This window comes from Poecilia reticulata, chromosome 7 (assembly GCF_904066995.2).
Source record: "Poecilia reticulata chromosome 7, P_reticulata-male-v2, whole genome shotgun sequence".
NCBI classification, from domain to species: Eukaryota; Metazoa; Chordata; class Actinopteri; order Cyprinodontiformes; family Poeciliidae; genus Poecilia; species Poecilia reticulata.
In genome coordinates this window covers 27,451,543-27,476,936 of record NC_088836.1, presented here as the reverse complement: position 1 = coordinate 27,476,936, position 25,394 = coordinate 27,451,543, and the positions used below count along the sequence as shown (strand labels likewise).

General features: G+C 37.4%; 2 protein-coding genes across 4 annotated transcripts in view; one reads left to right on the top strand and one right to left on the bottom strand.

The window, feature by feature from the left end:
* Nucleotides 1-969: 969 nt before the first annotated feature.
* Nucleotides 970-13,965, bottom strand: racgap1 (Rac GTPase activating protein 1). Of its 3 annotated transcripts, none has more exons than XM_008414464.3 (17): nucleotides 13,786-13,965; nucleotides 13,318-13,423; nucleotides 13,029-13,231; nucleotides 12,800-12,939; nucleotides 12,022-12,091; nucleotides 11,867-11,920; nucleotides 11,694-11,771; nucleotides 11,473-11,593; nucleotides 9,225-9,367; nucleotides 8,894-9,058; nucleotides 8,717-8,812; nucleotides 7,257-7,455; nucleotides 6,794-6,899; nucleotides 6,395-6,527; nucleotides 3,255-3,381; nucleotides 1,932-2,031; nucleotides 970-1,796 (listed from the first exon to the last, which is right to left on the bottom strand). In XM_008414464.3, the coding sequence occupies exons 2-17, from the start codon at nucleotides 13,400-13,402 to the stop codon at nucleotides 1,721-1,723; spliced, it is 1,896 nt and encodes a 631-aa protein (XP_008412686.1). In that variant the 5' UTR covers nucleotides 13,403-13,423; nucleotides 13,786-13,965; the 3' UTR covers nucleotides 970-1,720. The 3 variants fall into 3 exon arrangements, with proteins under 3 accessions (XP_008412686.1, XP_008412685.1, XP_017161098.1); XM_008414463.3 differs by having other exon boundaries at nucleotides 13,796-13,965; XM_017305609.2 differs by having other exon boundaries at nucleotides 11,473-11,590; nucleotides 13,796-13,965.
* Nucleotides 13,966-17,772: 3,807 nt separating this feature from the next.
* The window catches only part of LOC103467786 (inactive dipeptidyl peptidase 10), a 54,070-nt gene continuing 46,448 nt past the window's right edge, over nucleotides 17,773-25,394 (top strand). Inside the window, exon 1 of the mRNA XM_017305915.2 lies at nucleotides 17,773-17,958. Within this exon, the coding sequence (XP_017161404.1) occupies nucleotides 17,920-17,958 (39 nt within the window). The 5' untranslated portion in view covers nucleotides 17,773-17,919. The remainder of the gene's footprint in view (nucleotides 17,959-25,394) is intronic.

Sequence of the window (25,394 nt, the reverse complement as noted above, 5' to 3'; positions counted from 1 at the left end):
AAAATACAAAGGTGAGCCAGAAATTAACCAAAAAAATATAGATTTGTAAAACTCTGACCAAGTATGAAGAAACACAATTTAAGAAAAATGTTGGTACTTGAACAGTTCGTCTTGTTTTCCAAAAGACTTGAGGAATCTTCCACATCAGATCAACATGTGACCTCAAACACTTTAAAAACCAATTTATTTTCTCATAAAAACCTTCCAAAAATGTAGATACAAAATTACATATTCATGCTGTGGATATAGAGAATCATCATATAATTCAAGTGAACGTGTTTAATGATGTGTCCACTTTGTGTCAAGAGAGAAAAAGGGCTTTTCTTCAAGAATGTTGAAGTTTAGATGCCTTCAGTTAATCAGATGCACATTTAAAGCTGAATTTTTAATCAGACTTAAACACTAAAATTCAGGGTTTCACTTCTCACAGTAAAATTCAAGCACTTTTAAAACTTTTTCTACACCACACCAGAGTTAAAAACAATACAAATGAAGTAAAACGAAAATATGGTTTTAATTCCCAATTACTGTACATATTACTGTTATTTATGTCTTGTATTTACATTAAAAAATTAGGAATAAATATTTATAGCATTAACACAATCTAAGCAAATCACGTTAAGAATCTTCCTCCTCAAAATGCTTAAACTCAAAACAAAGAAAATTAAAAATAAAAAAAAGTTCTCGCCAAGTTTTCTGGAAATTAGTTATTAGAAATAATTGTTATTCTAGCTAATCTAAAACAAGAAAAGCTTAGTCTGATTCAACTTCAGACTGAGAAAAAATAATTAGGTGCAATGTATTACAAAACTGTGCAGTTTGAATATCAAGCACTTTCAAGGACTTCATACAGAAATCAGCACTTTCCAAACCTTGAAACCCAATTAAAATTCAAGCATTTTCAAGGATTTCAAGCACCCACACAAACCCTGTAAATTAAGAAGTCGCATCAGTGAAGACAGGAGACAATTGTAGGCATTAAAAATGTATTTTATAAAGTACAACAATAACACTTCTGTAGAAAATGTGTTAAAATGTCACCAAATAATGCCACAGTTGCTAAACTGGCTTATAAAATTATTGCTTTACAGACAGCAAAGAGTAAAATAAGAGTAAAACCGGAGTGAAATAATCAGGCAGGAAACCTGCTGTGATCACTGGCAGTGCCACTTTGATGTGTTTTTGTCTTTCTCAAGACGCATAAAAAAAAAAGAAAAAAAAAGGAGCAACAAAAACACAAACATTACTGGTCCAATTATGACTGTCTATGAAAAAGCTCCGCCTTGTAACAATAATCTGAAGCCAAGAATAACATGGATTAAATGCTCCTACACATTTAGATTACAAACCACTGAGTAATGAGGAGATTCACCACAAAGAGAAAACAGAGGAAATGAAACAGGAATGTTAAACTAAAAGCTCACACATCAACATAAGCACATCTAATTACATGCAAAACTGAAATGCCTCACAGTTCTTCAGCTTCTGAGCTCAAGAACTTTTTAAACAAACACAATAAAAGCTGCACAAAAGTTTTTTTTTAATTTGTAAAGAAATGTTTCAGAAAAATTCTACATTTTTCTAATCTGAATTCAGTAAAAGCGACAGAAAGCGGCGCCTACCATTTGATTAAAACAATCTTTCGTAAACAAATTACATCGGCGCTCGTCTTTTAATGTGCAGTTCAGTACAGACGGAGATTAGTCGGAGATATGCTGGATTATTTGAGGAGTGGAGAAGAGAAGAACTTCCCTTGATGAGTAAACCCAACGGCCGATTTACTCTTGCTTCCAAATCTGAAACGAACAGTTCACATGTTGAAAACCGCCATCAGTTGCGAGTCGTGGGAAATAATGGAAGCAACCCAGATTTAGTTCATGGATTGAAAACAAAGTTTCCTGGTGGATGTGAAGGAGTTTCGGCTCATTTACCTGGGCGTCAGAGTGGACTTCATCCGCTGAGACAGGGAGCTGGAGGACGGCGTTTTGTTTAGCTGGTGTTCTGGTGTGGTTAGCGGTCCAAGTATGCTCACTGCAAAAAGAAAAAGGATTAGGCGACTACAGGACTCCATCAAACGCTCAGGAACTGATGAGTCTTAGATTTAATAGATTCTTGAAATACTAAGACAAAAATGAGCAGCGTTCTTTAAAAATGCAGTTTTTTAAGCCAGTAGCACTTCTCACTTAACCCCTCCTTTTATTACATGATAAATGAACCAGATTTAATGGAAAGCTGATTAATTACACAAGCTACAGTTCACACTGATTACTGTCAACCTTACAAAGTCAAGAAATCCCCTTAAACAGAACCTGCTTGGCGACACGAAGTCACGATTTTAACTAAATATATTCAAGTATTTGACACTGACCAGTCTGAAAAATATTACAAAGCCATTCTAAGGTCCTATACACAAATAAAAAAATTAATAAATATGGCAGGGAACTTGTCCCTTTTCCAGCCTGTCAAAAATCACCGGCAGAGCAAATCAGTTAACCGCATAAAGTGGATTTTTGTTCCCACACCGAACTCTGCTTGAACCGTTTCCATTTCCCATTCTGGTATGGCCCCGCCATCTTTATTCCTGTATCAACTGGATCCTCCTAAAGATGACAAGTGACGCCCTCTGCTGGATGGCGGCCAAAATACAACACAAGAAGATCTAAGCAGACTTTATTAGTTAACTGATTGGATCTAATTTCAAGCAAATAAATCATTGATGAAAACAAATGATAATTGTTGCAACCCAAGTTCGACTGGCTCCATTAAATGACCAGGAACGCCCTCTGCAGGACGGAGGTCAAACTGCAACACTAACAGCAGGTTTAAACTGACGCCAAGTTAACAGACTGGAACTAATTTTCATTGAATAAACTATTACTTGCAGAAAATGTTTGCAAATACATAGTGGAATAGTTAAAAAAGTAAACAGGCTTTTATGATGGCAAAACTGAAACATGAGTGATAAAATCTTTCAACGATGTAGAAGATTCACTGCTAACAGTTGCAAACTTCTGATGATGGTACAACCACCTTGTAGGTTGAGGAGGGAATTATATTTTCCACACAGGATCCAGGTTGCTTTCGACAGCCTTCCCCCTTTAATCCATGAAATTTTATAAGCGCAATTTGTTTTTACCCAGATTTCATCTACCTAATTAAAATGCGTTTAATGGTCTGAAACATTAGAAATTAAAAAAACAGAACAAATCTAAAGCAGCAGATACTTTTCCACCAGCAGAAAATCAGAGCCATACTTCTCTCAGGGGTGGCGTAGCAGTTTGCGTTCTCGATGATCAAATGGTTCAGATTGGGCTGCACAGTTTCAGCCATCACATACTGACTCCAGTAATCCACCGGCAGAGACAGCAGGCGCTCCACCACCTGAACAGAAAATGGAATAATTAGTTATTTTAGCGGATCGCCTCGTTTTATTGCACCAGCACTGATTTAGCTCGCCGTTAGCAAGACAGAGGGAATTAATAACGAAGGCCTCGGTGGGACTGTAATGGCTTCTCCGAGAGTGAAATCACTCGGCTTACGGTTTGGGAGGGAGGCGATTATTGTGAGGACGGGTGGAGTTCGCTCCACAGTGGGATTCTCGTTGACCGTAAATATAATCCGACTTCTTTGGAGATCAAAAATAAACAAACACCAACAAATCTTTCATCTTTTTTTTTATTGGAAATGATCACTCCAAACTTTTAATTATCTGGTTTTATTCTTGTACTTTTTTTCCCACTTGAGATTAAAATAATTCAAATGGCTGAACAGAAGACTGGGGCACGTTCACTGAGGTAAAAACATAACACACTCAGGTATTGCTGCAAAAAAGGTTTGCTTTCCCTGAGCAAAGTCGTACATTATTGATGCCAGTGGGGGAAAAAAAAGTATTACCCAGGCTATTTGAGACATATTTTTTATTTTTATGGCTAAACGTTCACTGACAAGTTGAATGGTGAGGAGCAATACAGCAGTAACAGATTAGAATATCCTAAAATATATATCATAATTCAGCAACAAACATATATACTTTTTAAAAAAAAGCATATATGTCTGAATTTTTATAATTAAGGTTTAGTTTGTTTTTTATCAGGTTTAGATTAAATTATGTATTATGTAATTATTGAGAACGCTGCTGACATCCAGCTGGTAATCGCTGACATCATCCACATATAGTCATTGACTGCCATGGGCAAGTGTAATAATGGAAAGTTGAGTGGAAGGAAAAAAGTGTGGTAGAAAAAGCCACAAAAACAGGTATGAATAAGTCCGTCACTCAGCAATATATTAAATTACGTACTATGTAAATGAGCTCAATAATTTCCATTCCAATTATTAATACTTTTTGAAGGGGAGTTTTGTTTAGAGACTTTTTATTTGGATTTTCATTTCATTTATCATTTTAAATTGCTGTGTTTTGTTTTGGATATTTAAAATGTCCAGCTTTAGTGATGTGTTCTTTACAAAATTAACTTTGCATTATTGTGCCATTACCAGTGGTCTCAAAAACTATGTTATCGTTTATCACAATAATTAGTAAGACAATTTACTGTCCAGCGACATTTATTATCCTGACAGGCCCAAGTCCACACATCTACAGAAGCTTTTGCATCAGGCTAGCTGTTGGTGTGAAGCACTTTAGCTTGTTTGTTACTTAATAATAAAATTTAACTGGTGAAATAAAGACGAGGGGATGCCTTCACAGTGATGAAATCATAAAATCCACTGGGGTGCAGCTGCAAAAACATAAAAAAAAATGCTTGCTTCCCTCGGGCAACTTGCATAGTTTATTGATGTCTACAGCAAGAGGAATTTCAATGAGACAACTTTATCACGCAGACGTGTGTGCTTGGGTAAAACTGTCTCTGTCGTAATTGTAAATATGACGACGAGTAACAGAAGCTTTAAAGCAGGAGATTTACAGCTGACAAGATGAACGCTTTTGTTGCTAATTTAAATGATTAATCTCAGTGTTTTTGGCATATTTACAGCTGCCAGCGTCGTGGTAGGAACAGTCCATCACTCGGTTCCTGCAGCTTCTCCATTTAAATATTTTTAGTTCATCCACCTTTTGGTAAAATGCTAATTTTGCAACATTAGATTTTAGATGTGCGGTTTATTTCGAGTACGTGTTTGCAGTGTGCAACAAAGTATATAAAAAAGCAAAATGCATAACAAAAAAACTCACATTTTCAAATATATTATTGATGCTCTCAAAAGGCAGAGAAAACAGAAAAAAGTAAATCTGACAATTCAGACTGTTCTTTAATGATGCAATAAATGCCCAAAGCTTGAACAGATGTACATATTTTATGGTCGCTTATGAGAATTGAATATATTGCAGTGGAAAAATATCCCTGTTAAATTAAATAAAGCTATCCCATCTCTAAGTTTTTTATATTCAAACTGTTTTTTTCCCCATTTGTTATTGAAAATTGTAATTTTCTTTTAGAATAATAAAGTGAGGAAATTATTTACTTTAAACTTGAAAGCCTGTAAAAGCAATGTCTTAAACATAAGCTTGTTCTCCAACATTTCAAAGACATTTTAATGTAACAGGGTTTATGCAGGTTTTACCAACTCAAATTTAAGACTTTTTAAGACCATTGTGAATAAAATTTACGACCTACAAACAGATGTAAAAAAGAAACGCAAGGGGCCAGAACTGTGAAACTGGTTCTATGGTTCAGCTTTGTAATTCTCGCATGGCATATTATGACTTTCTAGCTAGCGAACAAGTATTAGCATCTTGTTACTGCTAGCCTTAACCGCCTTCGGTCGCAGAGCTCAGTTAGTGAAAATGTCTGCACATAACTCAAACATTTGCCCGATAGAAAAGACCTGCAAAAAAAACCCTAGACAGAAGATGAGGTTAAATAGTACTGCTACAACAAAATTTAAAACCTATCATTAGGCTAGCTAGCATTTCTTTAATGTATTTAAGACACTTTAAGACCTTAATTTTAGATAAATGAATTAAAAACGTCAATGCAGACACACTGTGTAAAAGTTTAAGATGTACCTTTACACAGGGTTTACCCCAGTGTATTATAAGCCTGGCGGGCCACCAGGCTTTACTTGTGCCCCAACCAGGCACGCATTGTTTATTTTTTAAAGGTTTTTCTTTCCATGTTTGGATTTAAGACCTTATTGTTGCTATTAATCATCCAAATATAAAGTATTAATCTTCCAATAACACAATTATCAAGAGATATTTTCAAATTTCCTGTCAACATTAAACATTTTTTAACTCAAAAACACGACTGGCCGCTGGATGAACGACTGCACTAGCGCCCAACCACCAGGCGTACCAGGTTTTCTGGGGGAAACCTTGTTTTACATCTTTACGTATGTAAAAAAAAAAATAAATTTAGAATGGTCTGCTTGGACCTACCATTGGTTGGCGTTTGGTATCCTGCAGGATGGTCATTGGTTCTGGGTTGGGAACAGCATGACCAACAATGGTTGGACCAAAAACCCGGGCCAGGTTGCTGATGTCCATCTTGGTGTCCAAACTGTCAGCAACTCTGCAAGATTTAATTGGACCAATTAAGATCTCATTGATGCACGTGAAATTTTATTCCCCTCAGCAGTAGCAGATTCACCATATGTTTAGCTAGACTGTGGCAAAAATAAACAAAAAGTAAGAGTTTGAAAATAAAATATTTAAGTTTTCATGAACAATGTTTTAATCAATATCCATTTTTAAATTATGCAAAGCCTTCCTAAAAGAATAAAACATTCTCTAAATGTTAAATTCCACGTATTAAAGGGAGCATTTTTCACTCCTGACCTTTTGAGGTGGAGAATCAGGAAAGCCAGCGTGTCTCTGTTGGGCTGCGGCAGGTCACTGATGGTTTGGTACATCAGAGCTACGCTGTTGTCTTCATCTGAAACCTCTGTGGGACGACAATGAGCAACTTTCTCAGCTGAAGTGAGGCAAAGTGTGCAATTTCCATTTTAACTTGGGGAAAAAAACAAAAAAAACTTCAGCAACAAACAAGCACTCAGAGTGGAACCCTGGGAAAAAGATCAATATTTTCTCAAGAGGTTTCTTTCACTTCGCTTAAATTGAACAAATAAAACAAAAAGCAATCAGGAGTTCTTATGAACCTGCATTTAATGGCTGCGTTAAATATATTTCTGAACTCTGATGTGAATTTGCTGCAACTGTTGTCTCAAGAACAGCTGCAAATAACTTTTATATATGTATAGCGACATTCTGCCGTCGGACCAGTCACATAAAACTAACATACCGGCTGCGTCCATGAAGGCCCGGTTGAGGCGAAACGTGAGCAGAGGATCCTTCAGGTTCCTCAGGAAGTCCTTGAGGAGGCCGGTGATGGCGTGGATGTCGTCCACCTTGCTGAGCACAGGAATGGTTTTGCTGCGGAGGAACTTCTCCTTCAGATCCTTCACTGTGCGATCGGCGCCGGACAGACGATAAAGACCAGCCTGAAAGGGGGAAGTCGTCAAACATGCACTGTTAGGGCTTCCCTAAAGATGCATTTATATTATAAATTACTAAAAAAAAAAGGGAAAAAATGAATGCAAGAATTAGCAACGGCAAAATCCAAAGTTTAAGTCTGAAATAACGAGACCAAAGAGGACATGTGACGGAGGTGCTCTGCAAAACTACTCAAGACTTGTTGGAAGTTTCCCACATTTTGTGACATTAGAACCAAAAACCTGAACGTTCATAAAATCCATAAAAGGTTCATATTGCATTTGGATTTTATGTGACTAGGAGTCTAACTTTCACAATCCAAAGAGCCATTTTTGCCCTCAGTCCAGCCAAACAAAACTCATTTAGAGCCACAAATATGCAATCTTTTAGAAAAAACACAAAATCTAGTAAAAAAATAAATACAAAAAGAGGATAAATACATTTTCTTTGTGTGATGGTGATATTTGAGAAAATAACCTAGAAAAAAAAAGTTTCAGATCAAAAGACTAAAACATTTGATCTGAAACATCTTTTGTTGTGGAAATTCAATTAAATTATTTCACGACAAATTATTATCGTTATTACAGCTGCACTTAAAAGCATTAGACGGCTCCATTTATATTTTTTAGGCAAAGGCCTTAAGAGCCATTGTGAGACATCAAAAGAGCCACTGTGGCTCTAAAGGCACAATATATTTTCATTTTCGAAGTTTACTTTCAAACTGATAGTAGAAATAAAACTTTAATTACTGGTGAGACTTTACTTTCAAAAATTGCCGGCAAACTGATAGTTTGCAGAACTTTAAATCGATCAATAATCACAATCTCTATTGTCAGACTTATTAAATTTTAAAGCCTGTCTTCATCACTGTTACTGACATTTTCTGTTTCGCAATAAATTATTCAAAACTTTTGTTTTTGCCAGCGCTAGATGCTTCACCAAGTCAACACTTTGCAAAACTGTCTTTAGCTGCGATTACAGCTGCAAACATTTAGCTCAATGTACTTCATTCCAAAATAAAGTTACATTTATTTCAATTTGAAACTGTAAAAAAATAGTCAACAATATTAACAAGTTATTCATCTGGCAATATTATTTTAAATCATTTACCAAACACAACCAAGTCTGATTTAAAGTTATTCTCACAAAAACAGATTGTCAAAACTAGAGTTACAACTCTCTCGTCTCAGAAAGGCATTAACTGCAGGAATGTGAGGTTTTTAATGTTCTTTATAATTTGGCATTAAATCAGAGTGCAGCGCCGCTCACCTCGTGCAAACCCCTCTGTTCAATCTCACTCACACAGTGAACCACGAGGGGAGGAATCATGGGCGCCGTGTCAGGAACGTAGTCTGAAAGGACGCCCTGAGGAGGAAAGCAAACAGGAAACTGGTCAAACTGAGGCCGAGCATCAGGCGAAACGCCGATAAAGACGTCATCACGTGCCTGTCCGATTTTGACGGGTGTGCCACCCATGTTGGGGATGCACGGCAGCGGGCATCGCTCGCGACACTCGGGGTGCGAGACCACCCTGCAGTCACGACACTTCAGTGAAATCTTGCCGAACTTGATTCTTTTTCCACACGGCACACAAGATTCAGGCTTGATTACCTGCAAGAGGCAGTCGCTAGCTGAAATGCATATCTCAGAATGCCAGAATCTATAGGCTGAGGAATTGATTTTAATACTTAAGATAAAAATAATCAAAACCAAGCTTAAACTCCATAAAATATCATCCTGTTACTGCTGCAATTTTGAATAAAGATGGTAAACTTACAGTTTTGGAGACAAACTCGTGCAGACGGATGCCTCCTTTGCTTTGTGGAGTGCTGGGCTCAGCTTTATTGTCTCCATCAGGATGTTCAGGGGCCTTAAAAACATTCTCAGACTTGACAGATTCAGAGTCCCACTCCATGGCAGCTGAACAGGAGAGATTCAATAAACAGCCACATGTCAGAGAAATGATCCAGAAAACACAATAAAGTGATGGTGTGCCGATCGATCGGCCACCGATCATAATCGGCCGATTTCCGTGAAAAAGTGTATGATCGGTGATCGCCGATCACGGTCTCTTGTTGCCGATCACACAAACCGATCACCTGCATCTCATTTCGCAGCCTGCCTGTGCAGCTGGTCTCCTCTATTCTTCACACTTCCTTTCCTTCGCGCAGCAACAAATCCTAAGCGATGTGTAACTATAACGCACTGAGTGAATGGGGAAGTTTGCATGCTGCGGCGGAAAATTGAAGCACGTGGGGTGAAGCACGTCAAAATGCATCAACACGACGAATCTAATATAGTATAAAAACAATGACATACTTGACGGAGTTTGGCTACATCGAGGCTCACTGCAGTAAAAAGACATATGGAGGATCAGACAGCAGGTAAAGCAGCACGCAGGTACAAACACTCACCCGGATTAGCATGACGGTCAGAAAGCTAAACAAATAACCTGCAAAATTATTTAAGTCTTCGAGCTGCGATTTAAGACGCTGGTTTTGCTACAGGTGGTAAGTAATATTTCAGACGGAGCTTCGCTTCAGCTCCACCTGGTAGTGACTCTCACACCGAGCCTCTGCTTAAAGCTGCAGCATCTAACCTAACAAAATTTATTTTACATACGTATTAAAACTTTCACTGTCCTAACATGAGACAGATAATCTCTAAAAAAATAATCGATCTCCTCCATGCTCTGCATAATTACTCCGCTCAGTCAGAAACAGCCACTCAGAACTCGCAGTAATCAGCTAGCCGCCATGCTAACAGGAAGTTTTCATTCAGTAACTCAGGATTGTTTATTGTACTGGAACCTGTATTTGCCTTTGAATGTTAAGTTTTATACTTTAATTTTTTTGGCAATGTTGAGAGGTTTTATTTTGGCTCTTTGCATTATTTAGCCTCTTCAGAGCCTTCATATGTTATCAGTCTGTTAAAGATAGTTTTACCGATAGCAGTACAATTTGCACAATGCCTGTTTTGCTCAGTTTTTTTGTGGAAAAAGTTATTAAAAACAAGTTTTTGTCTACATTAAGGTGAATTCATGGTTCCTTTTTCCACATAATGTAACCGGTAGTGTTTATGATAAAAAAAATAATAATTATGTGATCGGTATCGGTGATCGGCCCTCATGGGTGATCGGAATCGGCAGGAAAAAACAATAAAGCTTTATTTTCTTTGAACTGTGGCAGAAATTTGGTGCTTATCATTTCAACTTCTGACTGAGGAACACATTTATAGTGCAATCAAGAATTCCTATAACCAATGTGTTATCCTAGAACAAATAAATCACACCAGAAAACATGTTCCAACCACAAGAAGTGCAAAATTAGATCAATTTCAGTAAATGTTTTAAGCGTAATCTCCAGTTTAAAATTATTCTAATTATGTCACATCCCTCCTAAATTGGCAAACGTTTGTGTAACATTTGGCAAAAAAAAAAAAACCTTTAGATTTAAAGTAAATGTTTCAATACACACTTTTTTTTCTTAATGCCATAAGTTTAAAGCACTCAGTGGCCACAATTTATTTATTTTTCTGTTAAAAATGCAAGATAAATTTATTCCTAATTATTTTTTTACCTAAACAAAAACCAATGAACATGTAAAAAAAAAAGGGTCTCAAAGTTGTACAGTTTCCTAAATTGTTGGTCAAGATCATTTTAGTTTATTCCCAGCAACAAAAATGAGAACAGAAAACCGTTTACCGTTCTGGCTTTAAATCTCTTAAACTGGAGACTATGACATAAAAAAAAAACAAAAAAAAAACTTGGCTAATAAAACAAAAATACTTGTTTTGTACCTAAAATTTTCTAGTAACAGATATACATCATCAAAAATTGAATACAAATCAAAAAGTCTCCAAACTGCGTTCAAGGGCCACAAATGGCCCCCGGACTCCACTAATGGGTTTAGCACATCCAAATGGAAAAACCAACTAGGATAAATTAATGTTCAGCTGCTAAATTTGATAATTAATAAAGACATCATGAACATAGCTTAACTCTACGTAAATGCAGAATATCCTACCGGTCTTTCTCCTGTTGCGAGTCCAGTAAGGAACCGTCTCTATGGTAGAAATGGCCTCAACAGGTCCTCCATTCGCAGGCACAGTCACTGTCGTCTTTGTCACAAGCGTCTCACTTCCCTGCTGCACCAATGCACACATTCAGTAAAACTAGATACAAAACTAAATCAGGCAAAGATTTGACTGTAAGAAACCTCTGCATGCAGAAAATGTCAACGTTTACCCTTTCTGAGGTTCTGCCTGTCGATCGGGATCTTTTAGAAGCACTTGGAGGGCCATCAATGAGATTTCTGGAGGAGCGCTGAAATCAGGGCACAAAGTATGACACCTGTCCTTTTTAACCACACATTTTCATTCATTACTCTCTTCCTAATAGTGAACGAATGCACAGCGTACCCTCTTTTCTCGCTTCTTGAGCCGTACTGTCCTGATGTTGGACGAATCCCAATCCTGTAAGACATATAAAGTCACATACTCATCCAAAACGGGTCGTTATGGAGAAAATATTCTCTGGATCGGAGATGATGCCAGAAAAAATTAAGAGTACTTACAATGGAGTCGTCGGTTTTGTCATAGCTTATATCTGACAAGATGGAGGCAGACTCATCTATTGTCAACAATCTGTAGGAAGAAACAAGAAAAACCTGTTTGGTAATAAAATACCACAACATCCACGTCTCATGCAATAACCTGATACTTTTTACCAATTAGTATCAATTAAAATTGACTGCAAGTGTCAAATAGGAATGTGTGTTTTTGACTCTAGCTGTATGACTGAATTGAACAGAAATAGTCTTTGTTGTCCCACAGAAATTCAGGTGTAACAGCATGAAATGTAGATGTGTAAACAAAAACACTCAAAGTATTTAAGAAAAATAAGATTAAGGATAATAATAGTAATATTAAATATTAGATAAGATAATATAAAAATGCTGCACAATTATTAAAAATAGAAACGTAGAAACAAACTTTACATTTTAAACATTTAACAGCAGAACTGGAAGACATTTTAAATATCCAAAATATACAGAAACAACAAATGAAATTAACTTTGAAGTCTCTCTAAACAAAACTACCCTTCAAAATATGGACAAGTTGAGACCAAAGCATCTTCTGTCATCCAGTTTTTGGTAGAAAGAAAAAGAAAAATAATAAATCATACAAATATAAATTACTGAGCTTAATTGATTTATTGCTTATTATGACATGCCTAAATAGAACCATCATTGGCCATCCAGCTGAATTATTTTCATATGTGTAAAAAAGAAAAACAAAACCAAACTACTAAAACTGCAGGTTAGAAAGTGACAGTATGTAACATCTCTATACCTCCGACTGGTATTCTGATGATTAGCTTGGCAGTTTGTATTGAGGAAGGCCAGAGCAGAGCGTTGTTCAGCACTCAGCTGGAGGCTGTTGGTGGATCCCTCACTCGTTAAAAGATCCCGGATCAACTGAATCTGACGGTCCTGTACATTCAAAATGCAAGTGGAGAAAAAATTAAGAGCTGCTTGAAGGTAAACCCCAAAACAAAAAGTTTGCATTTAAGAGACCGTACCAGTGTCTCGCAGTCGGCCTCTGCCTTTTGTCTGCGCCGGATCTCCACGTCCACTTGGTTGCGGGCGTGTTTCAGCTTCACATCCAAGGCTCCTCTCTCCATCTCCGCTTTTCTCAGCATATCCTTGCAGGATCCCAGTTCATCCAGAGACCTCGCCCATCTGCGGCGGCAGTCCTCAAAGTTCTGCAGCATCTGAATGAAACCTTTGAGAGAGAATCCAAATTGTGAATACAACAGGTGAATGAATACATGCCAGATTAAATCATATAGTCTGACACGAACCACTTACTGGGCTCAATATTCTCATTCATAAGGTCAACATGAGTCCTCAGATTTTCATATAGGCTCTGGAGGTTCAGGATCGTAGTCTCCATGGTGTCAAACAATTCAAATTCCTATAAGAAAAGAATTACACACACCCAGAGAGAACTTAATGACTCTTTAATTTAACAGATCGTTCTATTTGTGAGGATCTAGAAACTTCTGACTCGTATTGAAGTAAAAGAAATAGTTACCCTAAATACATTTTACATTGAGGTAAGTTAACTTATTAAATTAAACAACACAATTACTTTTGCACTTTTCAACCCCCGAATGCTACTCAGCGACGCTTGTTACCCTTTTTCCTTCTAGGTTTAGCTAGCAATGTTTTACAATAACGTTACACGTTCACCGATTAATGTAGGCTAACAAAGCAAAACAGCAGCTAAGCTAACTTTGTCCGTCTTTCCTATTTGCAACCACCGGGTACACCTACAGTTAGCTACCTGTTTGGAGAAATTCTGTACAGTAAAGCCTTCCGGAGAGTTGTTTAATTTAGTAGTTTGTTCTCATTTTCTCTTCGTAGCGGTCACCGTCTTTGTCCACATCCTTGTTCAGCCATACCAACTCTGAGCGGGTTTCTTTTCAAACTTCGCCGCTAGCCAATGAATGCGCTCTGCGTGGGTGTCAAGGTAATCGGCAGTTACAACTTCCGTATCCTTCTTTTCAAAATAAAATTAAGGTAACTGTCACTTCTCCACGTATCTCACAAAACCAAAGCGTAAAACAACAAAAAACATCTGTACAAATGATAGCTTAATATGAAAATTCAATGGACTTACTGCACACCTAATAAATGCGCATGATAAAGAAAGAAAGTGTGAAAGTGAAAATGAAAATGAAAATACGACACTTCCGGTCAGCTCTTTTAAAGCCTAACGGTCATTGGAATAGTGGAACTTGCTGAAGCAGAGCTGTTTTTATTTTCTTTCAAGATGTAAGTGGTATAACAACTACAGTTCCTCTTTCTCTAAAATACTAAATATATAAAAAATAAAATAACGTGACGCTGTAAATTTACCAAGGCAGTATTACAGTTCCAAGTCAGGGGTAAAAAATAAAGCATAGCAGATAATGTGCTTTCTAAAAGCAGGATATTCTCTGTTGCTGTTTTTAGTGAAAATCAAATTTATATTGCAACCTTCTGCTGAATTGAGGACTGTTACAAGTCAGACTACTGAAAATGCAAAGCGTTCAGTAACAAGTGTATGTTGAACAAAGGGAATATCTGAAAAAAAGTTGCATTTTATGTGGTTTTGGGTACATTTTTTCATAAGTTTCAGTGTTGTTAGTTGACTTCAATAAAAAAAATTCTCTTTCTTAGTTTTTAACATCTTACCACTTAGAAAGATCTTACTGTCTAATAACCCATTCTCCAAATCTCCTGCGGCCACAGGGGTTTGTGTCGGGCCCTCTACCATTCTCTGCACTTGGCAGTTTCAGGTCAGATGTTTTACCTTATTTTTTTTTTCTCTTGGGGTTTCTTATTTGATGACTTGCAACTATATGAGCTATTAATTATACTTCTAAAATGTGTTTGACGCAATTGGACTACTAGCTGGTGTGACTACTGTCATTATAAAGGCACCGTCTACTTCCAAGAAAGTGTTTTAGATTGATTTTTTTAAGTCAAAATGTATACCTTTTTGTCTCATTTGTATAAGATTTGAATCATCTAGATTTCTATACATTACTACATTTTAATTGTTTTTCATTCTACATTATTTTATGTTTATGAAATCTGAACTTTCTTTGAAATTTCTATGAATACAATATAACAATATAAGTTGGTTGTATACACTAACCGCACAGGAAGGTGAAAGACTGATGTCAGTTTCATAAACTTGCAAAAGTAAGAGTTACAATAAAAGGCTGTAAATTAATTGAGTCTTTGTCAGTTCAGAACAGAAACTGCACATTGTCGAATTATAATACTGTTATCTTGTTAAAGGGTACTCATTTGAGCGATCTTTATAACCCTAATAGAACAGCTAACATAGTAAGTGATAGGTAAAGACATGAGGAAAGGATTTTATGTGGGATTCAAGTTTTAAAGTCACTGTATTGTACAGCACTGTGTTCAGGTTTGAGTTTGTCTTCATTTATTCAAGACCATGTGCAGGAACATTATTCTCACAAGAGAGGATATGCCCTGCACCAGATACTGCCCCTGGCTAATTTCCATCTGTTGCCCCTGAGGCTAGTAAAGCCAAAACTGCTTATAAAATACAGATGCAACATACAGAGATGCAGAGTTAAGCCTCAGTACTTCCTCACTCAGTTAACACGCATAGGACGAAACTCATCTCACACAGTTCCTCGTCCTAATTCAGTTTTCCAACCTATCCTGTCGGGATAAATTAAAAAATCCAATCATCTCCATTGGGTGCAGTCAGATATTCAGTCTTTAATGTCAAGCTTCAATCACGGAGATTTACACTGAAATGAATGATGAAAGAGTAATTTTCATAAGTATGTTAAACATCATTCTACCTCTATCTAGGTCAGCTTACATCAGAGTGCAGTGTTTGAAATACAAACTAAGATGCATCCGAGATGAGGCTAGCTAAGCTACCAACACTATGCATTATAAACACACAACAAACTGAGAACAAAATGCACAAATTTGAAAATTAGACTGCAATTAACTAACATCTGCTCATAAATGTTGATAAAATGGGTTATTAATGATCATTTTTAAAACTTTGTAGAAAACATGTACATGAAGTCTGGACATTTTGAAATCAGAGAAGAACACAAGTATTGATCTTCACTGGCCTTTATTAAAGTACATACAAAATGCCACATTTGGCAGAAAACTAAACACAGCATATAGTCAACAGCTGTGAAAACCAGTAACAGATATTGCATCTTGTCATCGTTAACATCATGAATATGTTGGTTAAAGTTCCGTTTATTATGGTTTAAAGCAGCTCTAAACAGGTGTGGTTTTTGTTTATATTTAAATAATTTCAATGTTTCTGCTGTTTTTCAGTTTTCTGGAATTTTGTTCCAGATTTGAGGTGCATAGTAGCTGAATGCTGCTTCTCCATGTTTGGTTCTGGTTCATGGGATGCAGAGCAGAACCAGAACCAGAAGACCTGAGAGGTCTGGAAGGTTGCTATGACAACAGCAGATCTTTATTGTGTTGTGGTGCGAAGCTGTTCAGTGATTTATAAACTATTCTCTGAGCTACAGGGACTTTAGAACTGAGTGATGTGCTCTGTCTTCCTGGGTTTAGTCAGAATGCCGGCAGCAGCGTTCTGGATCAGCTGCAGCTGGAGGATCAATGTGTTAGGCAGACTTGTAAAGACACCGTTGCAGTAATCAATGCAACTAAAGATAAATGCCTGGATTTTTCTCAAAATCGTGTTGGGTTGTGTTTGTTTAATCCTGAAAATGTTCTCCAGGTGATAGAAGGCTGACTTTGTAGCTGTCTTTATGTGGCTCTGAAGGTTCAGATATGATCGCTGGTTTCTGGCTGCAAAAAATTAAGCTGTGCATTGACTCTAGGGTCCGTTCACACTGCAGCCTGAAGTGGCTCAATTCCGAATTTTTGGCAATTCCGATTTTTTTTGCCGGGGCCGTTCACACTGCCACTAAATGCGACCTGTATGCATTCTGCAGTGTGAACGGGCAAACGACTTGAAAGTATCCCGCATGCGCACTAGAGGGCGCAATAGCGTCAGCGTTCTCAGTGTTCTGCCAACCGCCATAAAAAGAAGAAGAAGTGCTCCGTGTTTGCGGAAGTAAACATGGAGGCTAACGGTGGAGCTTAGCTTACATATTTGAAGTTGTTGTCCGGCCGGAGCAGCAAATTAACAACTTAATCCTCATATAGTCCGTCATGGTTGTTGTTTTTCTTCCCGCTTGCTCGTATCAGGACGCAGAATAATGAGATTTGTTGAGAATCAGTGACGTTCAGTTCGGATGAATGCGACCTGTAAGAATCCGACCTGTGCTGTTCACACTGCCATGAAAAGATCGGATACAGGTCGCATTGTCAAAAAATATCGGAATTGGGTCACTTCAGGCTGCAGTGGGAACGCACCCTAGAGCATTCCTCCTTAGGTCTAAAGATAATAACTTAATTTTTTTCCATCCACCTAAAGAAAGTTGTTATTCACGCACCGATTTGGACAAATGGGTGCGTGAATCTGTTGAATGCTCGGTTTGGTTTAGAGTTACCTGGTGATATTGTTTGGTTGTATTATGATAATACGTTTCCAAGGAAAACGGCATTATGACAATTAAATTGGCTATTGGATTTTAACGTTATGTTTTTTCATCAAAACTGATTGTTCATCATTCCTGCTCAAGCGGTTTGTATGTCTATTTACACTCAACACCTTGTCACGATTAATTTCCGACCAAATCAGCAGCCAGAAGGAAAAAAAGAGAGAGAGAGAGAGAGAGAAAGAGAGAGAGAGAGAGGCAGGACCACCAACCCGCTGAGGACAAACTTGCGAGAAGCGGAGCATGCAGAAAAAGCTCCGCCAAACAACAGTGCAGCTGCTCGGCGGCTTGTGAGGCTACACACGGCAGCGCGGAGCTTGTTGCGGATTACACCATGATTGCCACAACTCAACAAAACATGACCACGGATCTGGTAGGTGGGCTTCAATCCACTACTTTGCGGTTCCCTTCCTTGTGCAGAGGTTTGAGTGTGTGTGTGTTTTCTCCAAGGGGGGTTTTCCCGTGTGTCGGGGGAAATTGGTGATTTCGCTTCTTGACACTTTTCCCGTTGCTGTCCATCTTCCGGACAGGCTTGCCCCTGAGCACTGTGCTGTGATTCTGACGTCCAGTCTTCTTCTTCTTTATTGTCCCATGCAGCCTCGCAGTGTTTCCCTGCACCGTTAAGAAAGCTCAATTTTCCTGGATGATAATTAGTCCCAGCAGCCAGTCCCCTCCAGCATGGACGCGCACATTGACAAAAGAGGAGGGGGGGCAGCCTGCACACTATGATTGATTAGCCCTTTGCTGCAAAGGTGAATGGTCAATGAATGGGGATTATGAAGCAGGACGTTTGTAAATTGCACTAAATTTAAGCAGTTCAGACTAAAAAAATGATACAAACTAGCAAGTGTGAGGTATAGTCTAATTATTATGCCGCCTAAGTCAGGATTCAATGATCCTCTTCTGTATATTTTGTTTTTAAGCTTTATTCTCTGCTCATAATGTGAGATGCATTTGTTAATACTATGTTTTTCCCCCGCTCAGCATTTTTGCAGGTTTTAATCTGCAGAGCTACAGAGGATGTTACAGATACAATGATAAAACAAACAGAACTGGATCAATACAATTGGAGTAGCAGTTTCCAACCATTGTTTATCGCACGTGTGTCAAACTCGAAGTCCGGGGGCAAAATCTGGCCCGCCGCAGCTTTTTAATGTGGCCCTCTACACTCCAAATTACATCCAAATTCACACAAAATCAGTTGAAAATCCCCAAAGTTTTCAGATTTTAATGACTTTTTTTACCTCAAAATTGGCCAAAAATGTTTGTTTTAAGTGACTCTTGCCTCAGCCGTACTTGATGTCGAGTTATATAGACTGCGATTAATAAAAAGTCACACTTAACACATTTGCGCAAATATTGCTAATGGGTGTACAAAAAATACTGTTTTTTTGTACAGTGTGTTACAAAAAAAACGACACAAAAACAATCACAAAATCCTGGAGATTCCCTGATTTGTGATTATTTAATTTTAAGAAACACTTATTGAATGCTGAAACAAACAGCTACTTATTATTATTTTAACAGTTTAATGGGTTTTATCAGTACATTCTGGCACAACCAGCCCTTTAAGAACATTCAGACTTTTATTACGGCCCAGAATGAAAATGAGTTTGACATCCCTGGTCGGTTGGTGCCGATGGTCGCTGGGTCGATCAATTTTTTATTGTTACAATTATTCAAAGTTCTTTTGAACTGAATAATTGCTAGCATGTTTGACCTTAGCATTAGCGCTTTATCTAAACAAGTTGAAGCTGGATTTAAACTTTTAAATTCTTTTGAAACTTGTTTTCTGACTTCTAAATCTAATATTTGTGGCCAATTAGCAACAATTTTCTCAAGATAAAGTCTAACAACAAGTGTGATTTTAGCAGCAGCTCTGTAGCTGAAACTTTATGAATTCTTGCTGAAAGTCCAAACATTTCACAACCCCACATCAAACAAGAGCCATAACTTTTATTTAATTTACATATATTAACATATCGTTCTTACCATTTGCACAAAGAATGAGAATAAGAGTTATATTCAAGTCAAAATGATTAGCTAAGACTTATGCTAGAAGTAACAACAGTATTGAAAATAACAAAAATATGTTTGATTTAATTGTGGATTGTTTTAATGAGTAATATTTAGAATTCATTTTTGCAGTTTATACCAGTTATGACACTTGTTTAAATCTCTTTCTTTAATGTTGAATGTTCAGTACCATATAAATCGCTTAATTCACGATAAAACGTTTATTCTTTTTAGAAGAGTTTCAGAGTCTCTGCATATTTACTCAGCTGCAGCTTCGGTTACTTCAGAGTATTGGTTTTTATTCTGAATACCTAGTTTATGTATTACTGAGGAAAACTCCTTGACATTAAGTGGCACTCAGGTCTTTAGTGCTTTCACTGACATGATGAAACCCAAATGAAACTTGCCAGAAATCATTTATTTCATAATCCTGAGGTATTTTTTTCTCTATCGGAAACGACAGCAGAAGGCTGCAGGGTTTATAGACGACCTTTTTACCTGCAAATGTCGGCTCACGTCAGTGGCAAATCAATGTACTTCAGGCAGCAAATCTGTTGAGATTGTTGCTCCTTTACATGGCAGAAACATTATTGATGCATTTAGTTATAGATGCATTCATCCTCTGTCTTTGAGCCGCAGCTTGAGTTAATTATTTAAAGATGCACCAGTGAATCAGCTGAGATTTTCTTGTTTGTGATCAAGGAACTGGTAGATCAAATACTGAAAATTTGATTTCTATTTATTAAAGTCAACAAAACTAAGAACTTGCATTGTTTTCCATCTATAAAAGCATCAGCATATATTTTGATGCACTTCATTTGACACAAGCGTTCATGCATAAATGAGTACAATTTTGTGACCCCTTTGTTTTCTTTTGTATAACGGAGTATTAGGACTATAATAATAAAAGAAAACAATAAGTAATAAGTCATAAAACTGAAAGAATAAACTCGTACGAGAATAAAGTAAAAGTAATGAAGATAAAGTCATAATATTACAAGAATAAAGTCATAAGCATTATGAGAATAAAGTTGTAAGAGAATAAAGTCAAAATAATATGCAAATAATGTCACAGAATTACGAGAATAGACATAGTATCACAAAAATAAAGTTGTACAAGAATAAAGTCAGAAAAACACGAGAATAAAGTTGGAGTTTTAGAAGGATATAGTCCTAATATTACGAGAATAAACTTGTACGAAAATAGAATTTATATAATATGAGAATAAAGTCCTAATATTACAGGAATAAAGTTGTGAAATTACAAGAAAGTCGAAATATTGTCATTTCATTCTCGTAATATTAGGACTTTACTCTAATAATTTTCTTTTTTGAATACATACAGACCCAAATACATTTTGAAATGAAAATATCAGTTTTTCTTTAAGGTGCTATGATCCTTTGAAAATAATAGGTTTGATTAAAATTTGAATTTTGCAGCTCGGAAAAAAAAACAAAACAAAAAAAACAACTAATTGGTTCATCCCTGGAGTTTCCTTTTCAGGATAGCGCGTGTTATGCTAAATTATGATTTTTAAAGCAGCACACATACATTTGTTTTTGCATAAAATCCGACCAAAAAGCCCAGTTTAATACCAGAAATGTTTGTGTTGTGGCTCATGCTCCATATTTAAAACTGCACTGAATCCTAACACGTTATTTACTGGTAAATCCCCTCTGAGGAGCCTCGGCGCGCCGGGAAGAAAAGGAGTGCTCTTCATCATATTTACTTTGACTCTACATCATGTCGCCCGTATAGCTCCCCCACCTCGCGTTTTCCTGATGCTGCTTGTTCCCCAAGGCGGCAACTAAGTGTACAGGATCCTTTTGTGATGTAATTTTCTTGTGTGTGATGGGGAGCATGAAAAGAAGATAGGGGAGCCTTGCAGCGATAGACTAAAGCAGCTGGGCTTTCATTTCACGAAGGCTTTTGCTGCATTGTCTCGTCATAACCTCGAGGGCTAAAAAAAGAGAAAGTAATCTCTAGTTATGGTCTCACATGGTGTCTTTGCCATTTTATTCTCTCTTTTGCAGTAGAGAAAATCCAATGCAATGCTTTGGTTCAGATGGGAATCGATGCCAATCTGCTGTATCTAATCATTACAGCCGTTTGGTTTCTCTTCATCTGAAATTACTTTCTGCTCTAACGATGACCTTTATTTTTACTGAGGCAATGAGAAATATTGACAAGATAATGCATATAGGTTCCTTGTTAATCAGCACCTTTCCCCTGTGAGTAATTATAATGAATCATTAAAATCAGCCTATAGCTTATATATTGAGGTCTGCATGTAAAATACCCACTTCAACGTTAGCGGTTTATTCATTAACGTCTACGTCTGTGATCTACATCAACAGCCGGGGTTCAGGAGGTTTTCAAGTATGCAAATCCAGCAACGGCGTGCATCAGCTCACTCATTTCTCTTCGTGTGATTTATTATTGGATGCCTCACAGACACAGAAGATGGAGTTAAGGAGGTCTCCTGAGTCTAATTTATGAATTTTAAATACTGCCTGAATCCTGCACAACCTAGTTGTGGTGCGCGCTCTGCAGATCGTGTTTGGTGTGACTTGTTCTTTTTTGTCTGCAAATTTTTTTTTTGGACAACTTAAGAGAAAAAAGAGAGAGTTTGTGAGGAGTAACTCCAGTCTGATCTGAAGTGGACATGGTGTTGTAAATCCTTGAGGAGGTGCAATGCTTTGCAATGATCGTGGTGTTTAGGACGGAGAGCTTCTGTCTAAAAGTCTCCTTCATGGCTGCATCCCCTCTCTTAATTGTTTCCCTGCGGACTTTGTACAACTGTGCACCTTATCGATTCCCTCATTTGGTTGAGTGAAAATCCCACAGCTCTGCTGGCGAATGAAAGAGCCCTCTCTCGCCTCCAGTTCAGTTCTGCTTGCTTTGCCAAAAAAAAGAGAGAAAGAAATCCTCCCGCCTTCTGGGGATTTATTCATTAACAGTTGTTTGCAGTTTGTCCAACACCTTCATCTAAACTCCTTCATCCTCCTTGAAATACAGAAGATCCCACCCCTCTGCAGAAAACCGGCTCTCGGATATTTCTCCGTGTCGGTCAGGCTGCTGACTGTGATAAACCGACTCTGTCACACGGCTCAGCCCTGTCATCTGTTCACCTGCGCTGGCAAACTGTGCTGCATTAGATTCCTGAAATGCAGCGTGACCAGCAGCCAGGCGGCTCCTACGGGGAATCCAGCTCCCTGCATCTGCACCCCATTTGCAGGAATGACAAAACTCCTCACTCGCCTAGATGCGGGATTCTCCTCCGCCGTCTTTTCAGTGATATGACCTTAATTGGAAGTAATGTCTTGGCTCCAGGGGAACAAGAGGAGACGGGTATCCCCTCCTGAAATAATTTGAGGGAGGACATGGAAATAATATTGAAGTCAGTCGAGCGAGTAATTCAGTTTAAAGTGTCTCTGTTCACTGCGGCTTTATTTCATAACTTATTAGTGTTGCGCTCGGATACGACGACGCAGAAGTCTCACTGTGCATGTTTGCAGCGGTTAACCTCCATGTTATGTTAATTAGGTTTAATTAAATTCCTCAGCTCTAAAGGTGCATTATGAGCGCATCAAAGCTGGATTTCTGCATCAGACGGCAGGATAACAGTGTGTGTGTGTGTGTGTGTGTGCTGAGCCTCTTTGGACATCAATCTCCCCGACTTGGACGGCACCAAGAGTTCAAACATCACTTTTGCTTTGTCCCTGCTGGTGCAGCTTGTAGTGGTTTTAATTCGACTTGTTTTCACGCTGCAGTGCATCTTTAAAAGATGAAGTCTTGGCAGGAGTTCTGAGCCGCCAGACCTTGTGAGTCTTTTGCTCACCTCAAGCACGAAGTGAACTCGCTTATCTCCCAACCTCAGAAATTTTATTGACATTGATTAATAAAGGTTAGGTGTGAAAAATGTGCACAGATTTGTTGGAAAAGCTGATAAAGAAGAGTTTTGGGTTTAAAGTGAAATATCTCCAGATCCTGTAGATATTTTTCACTTACTAAAGAAATAAAGAATATGCTGTTTTCTTGTGTTTCACAGTTTGTTTAACATCAGGAAGTGAAAAGCTCAACCCTTTCTGCTCGACTTAACATGAGTACTGTGCAGGACTGACCTGCTGATCTATTTATTTTTATTATCTGATTAATTGTTAAATTTTTTTAACAGGATTTGAAACAAATGAACATATTTACAAAGAAGGATTTTCTTTTTATCTTAAATGGAAAATGTATATAATTTTGTACAGCTTTTGCTTATTTACTACTCTGATTGTGTTATTCTTTCTGCAAATTGCCTTTTTTTTTTTGCAGTTAACGATTAATCGATTACTAAATTATTTTACAATTATTTCAGTAATGATAAATCTGATTAATTGTTTCAGTTTATCCTGGTCAAATGAGACCAAAACTAATCTTTACAAATTTTTTCTTACTGAAAGAATGGCAAAAACAAAACAAAACAAAAAAAACAAGTTTAATTTGCTGTTTTTCCACATTTGATCTGACCAGAGAAACCAAGTAGAAGTTTGGTTTCTCTGGCCTGATGAAACCAAAATTTGACGTTTTGGCCTCAATGCAAAGTGGAAATTTGCCCTGAAGGTCACCATGGAAACACGGTGTTCACAGAGAAACATGGCGATGGCAGCATCCTTCTGTGGGATGTTTTTCAGGACAGGACAGCTTGTTTATGGCTGGTTGGAAGATGAATACAAGACAGAATCCAGAAAAAAACTGTTTCTATTGCAAGACTTGACATCCAGTCCAGCTGAGACTCAACTTATTTAAAGAGTTTTAAATAAAAATGTCTCCAATATTCTTAAAGCTGCAGTATGTGATTTTTATTTAAAAAAATGTTTTATTGCATATTTGTTGAAATGTTGTGACAGTTTGTAATGAGACAAATAAAAAAAAAATTAGCTCCTCTGCCTTCTAACTCGAAACAACCAATAAGAGCCAGGAGGCGGGTCTTAGCAATGTCAATCATTCCTCCATGTGGCGCTGCTCATTCCTCTCTTGTTCTCGCAGCTAGAACTGGTGACGGTGAATAAACGGTTTTCCTGTAATGGTAAGTTGTTTCTCCACTCTTAGCACATTTAGCAGCATGTTCATGAGATTGATTGGCAGCGCAAAGACCCGTCTCCTGGGTCTGATTGGTTGTTCTTTGGCAGGAGCTTTTTTCAGACGGCAACAGTAGCTAAGGGAGCAGGCAGAGGAGATCAATCTTTTCACAGATTATCTGTCTCATATTGTACAGATAATCATGGCGACAGTTTTAACAAATATGTAAAAAAAAAATAAAAATGTACACCTCTGGAAAAAATGAGCCCACTGCACTGAAAACCTCCTGGTTGTTCCACCAAGTATTGGTTTCTGAACTCTTCCTGAGTTAAAACATTAGTATTGTTGTTTCTAAATGAGCATGAAACTGTTTTCTTTGCATTATTTGAGGTCTGAAAGCACTTCATCTTTTTATTTTCTGCAAATGAATATTACATTTTTGTTTGACATTTTGGAGACATGTCAGTAATTCATAGAATTAAAGAACAATGTTCATTTTTACTCAAACATTATTCCTATAAAGAGTTAAATCAGAGAAACTGATCATTTTAAGAGGTCTCTTAATATGCATAAGTTTCTGCACCTTTAAACACTAAAGCCGGTTCTAGAAAGTATAAAATAGAAAAATCTAAGCAACACTTTTCAGATTTGTGAAAAAAACTTCAAACCTTTCCATATCATTTCCCTTCCAGTTTACAATTCAACAAGAACAAAACAAAATAAAA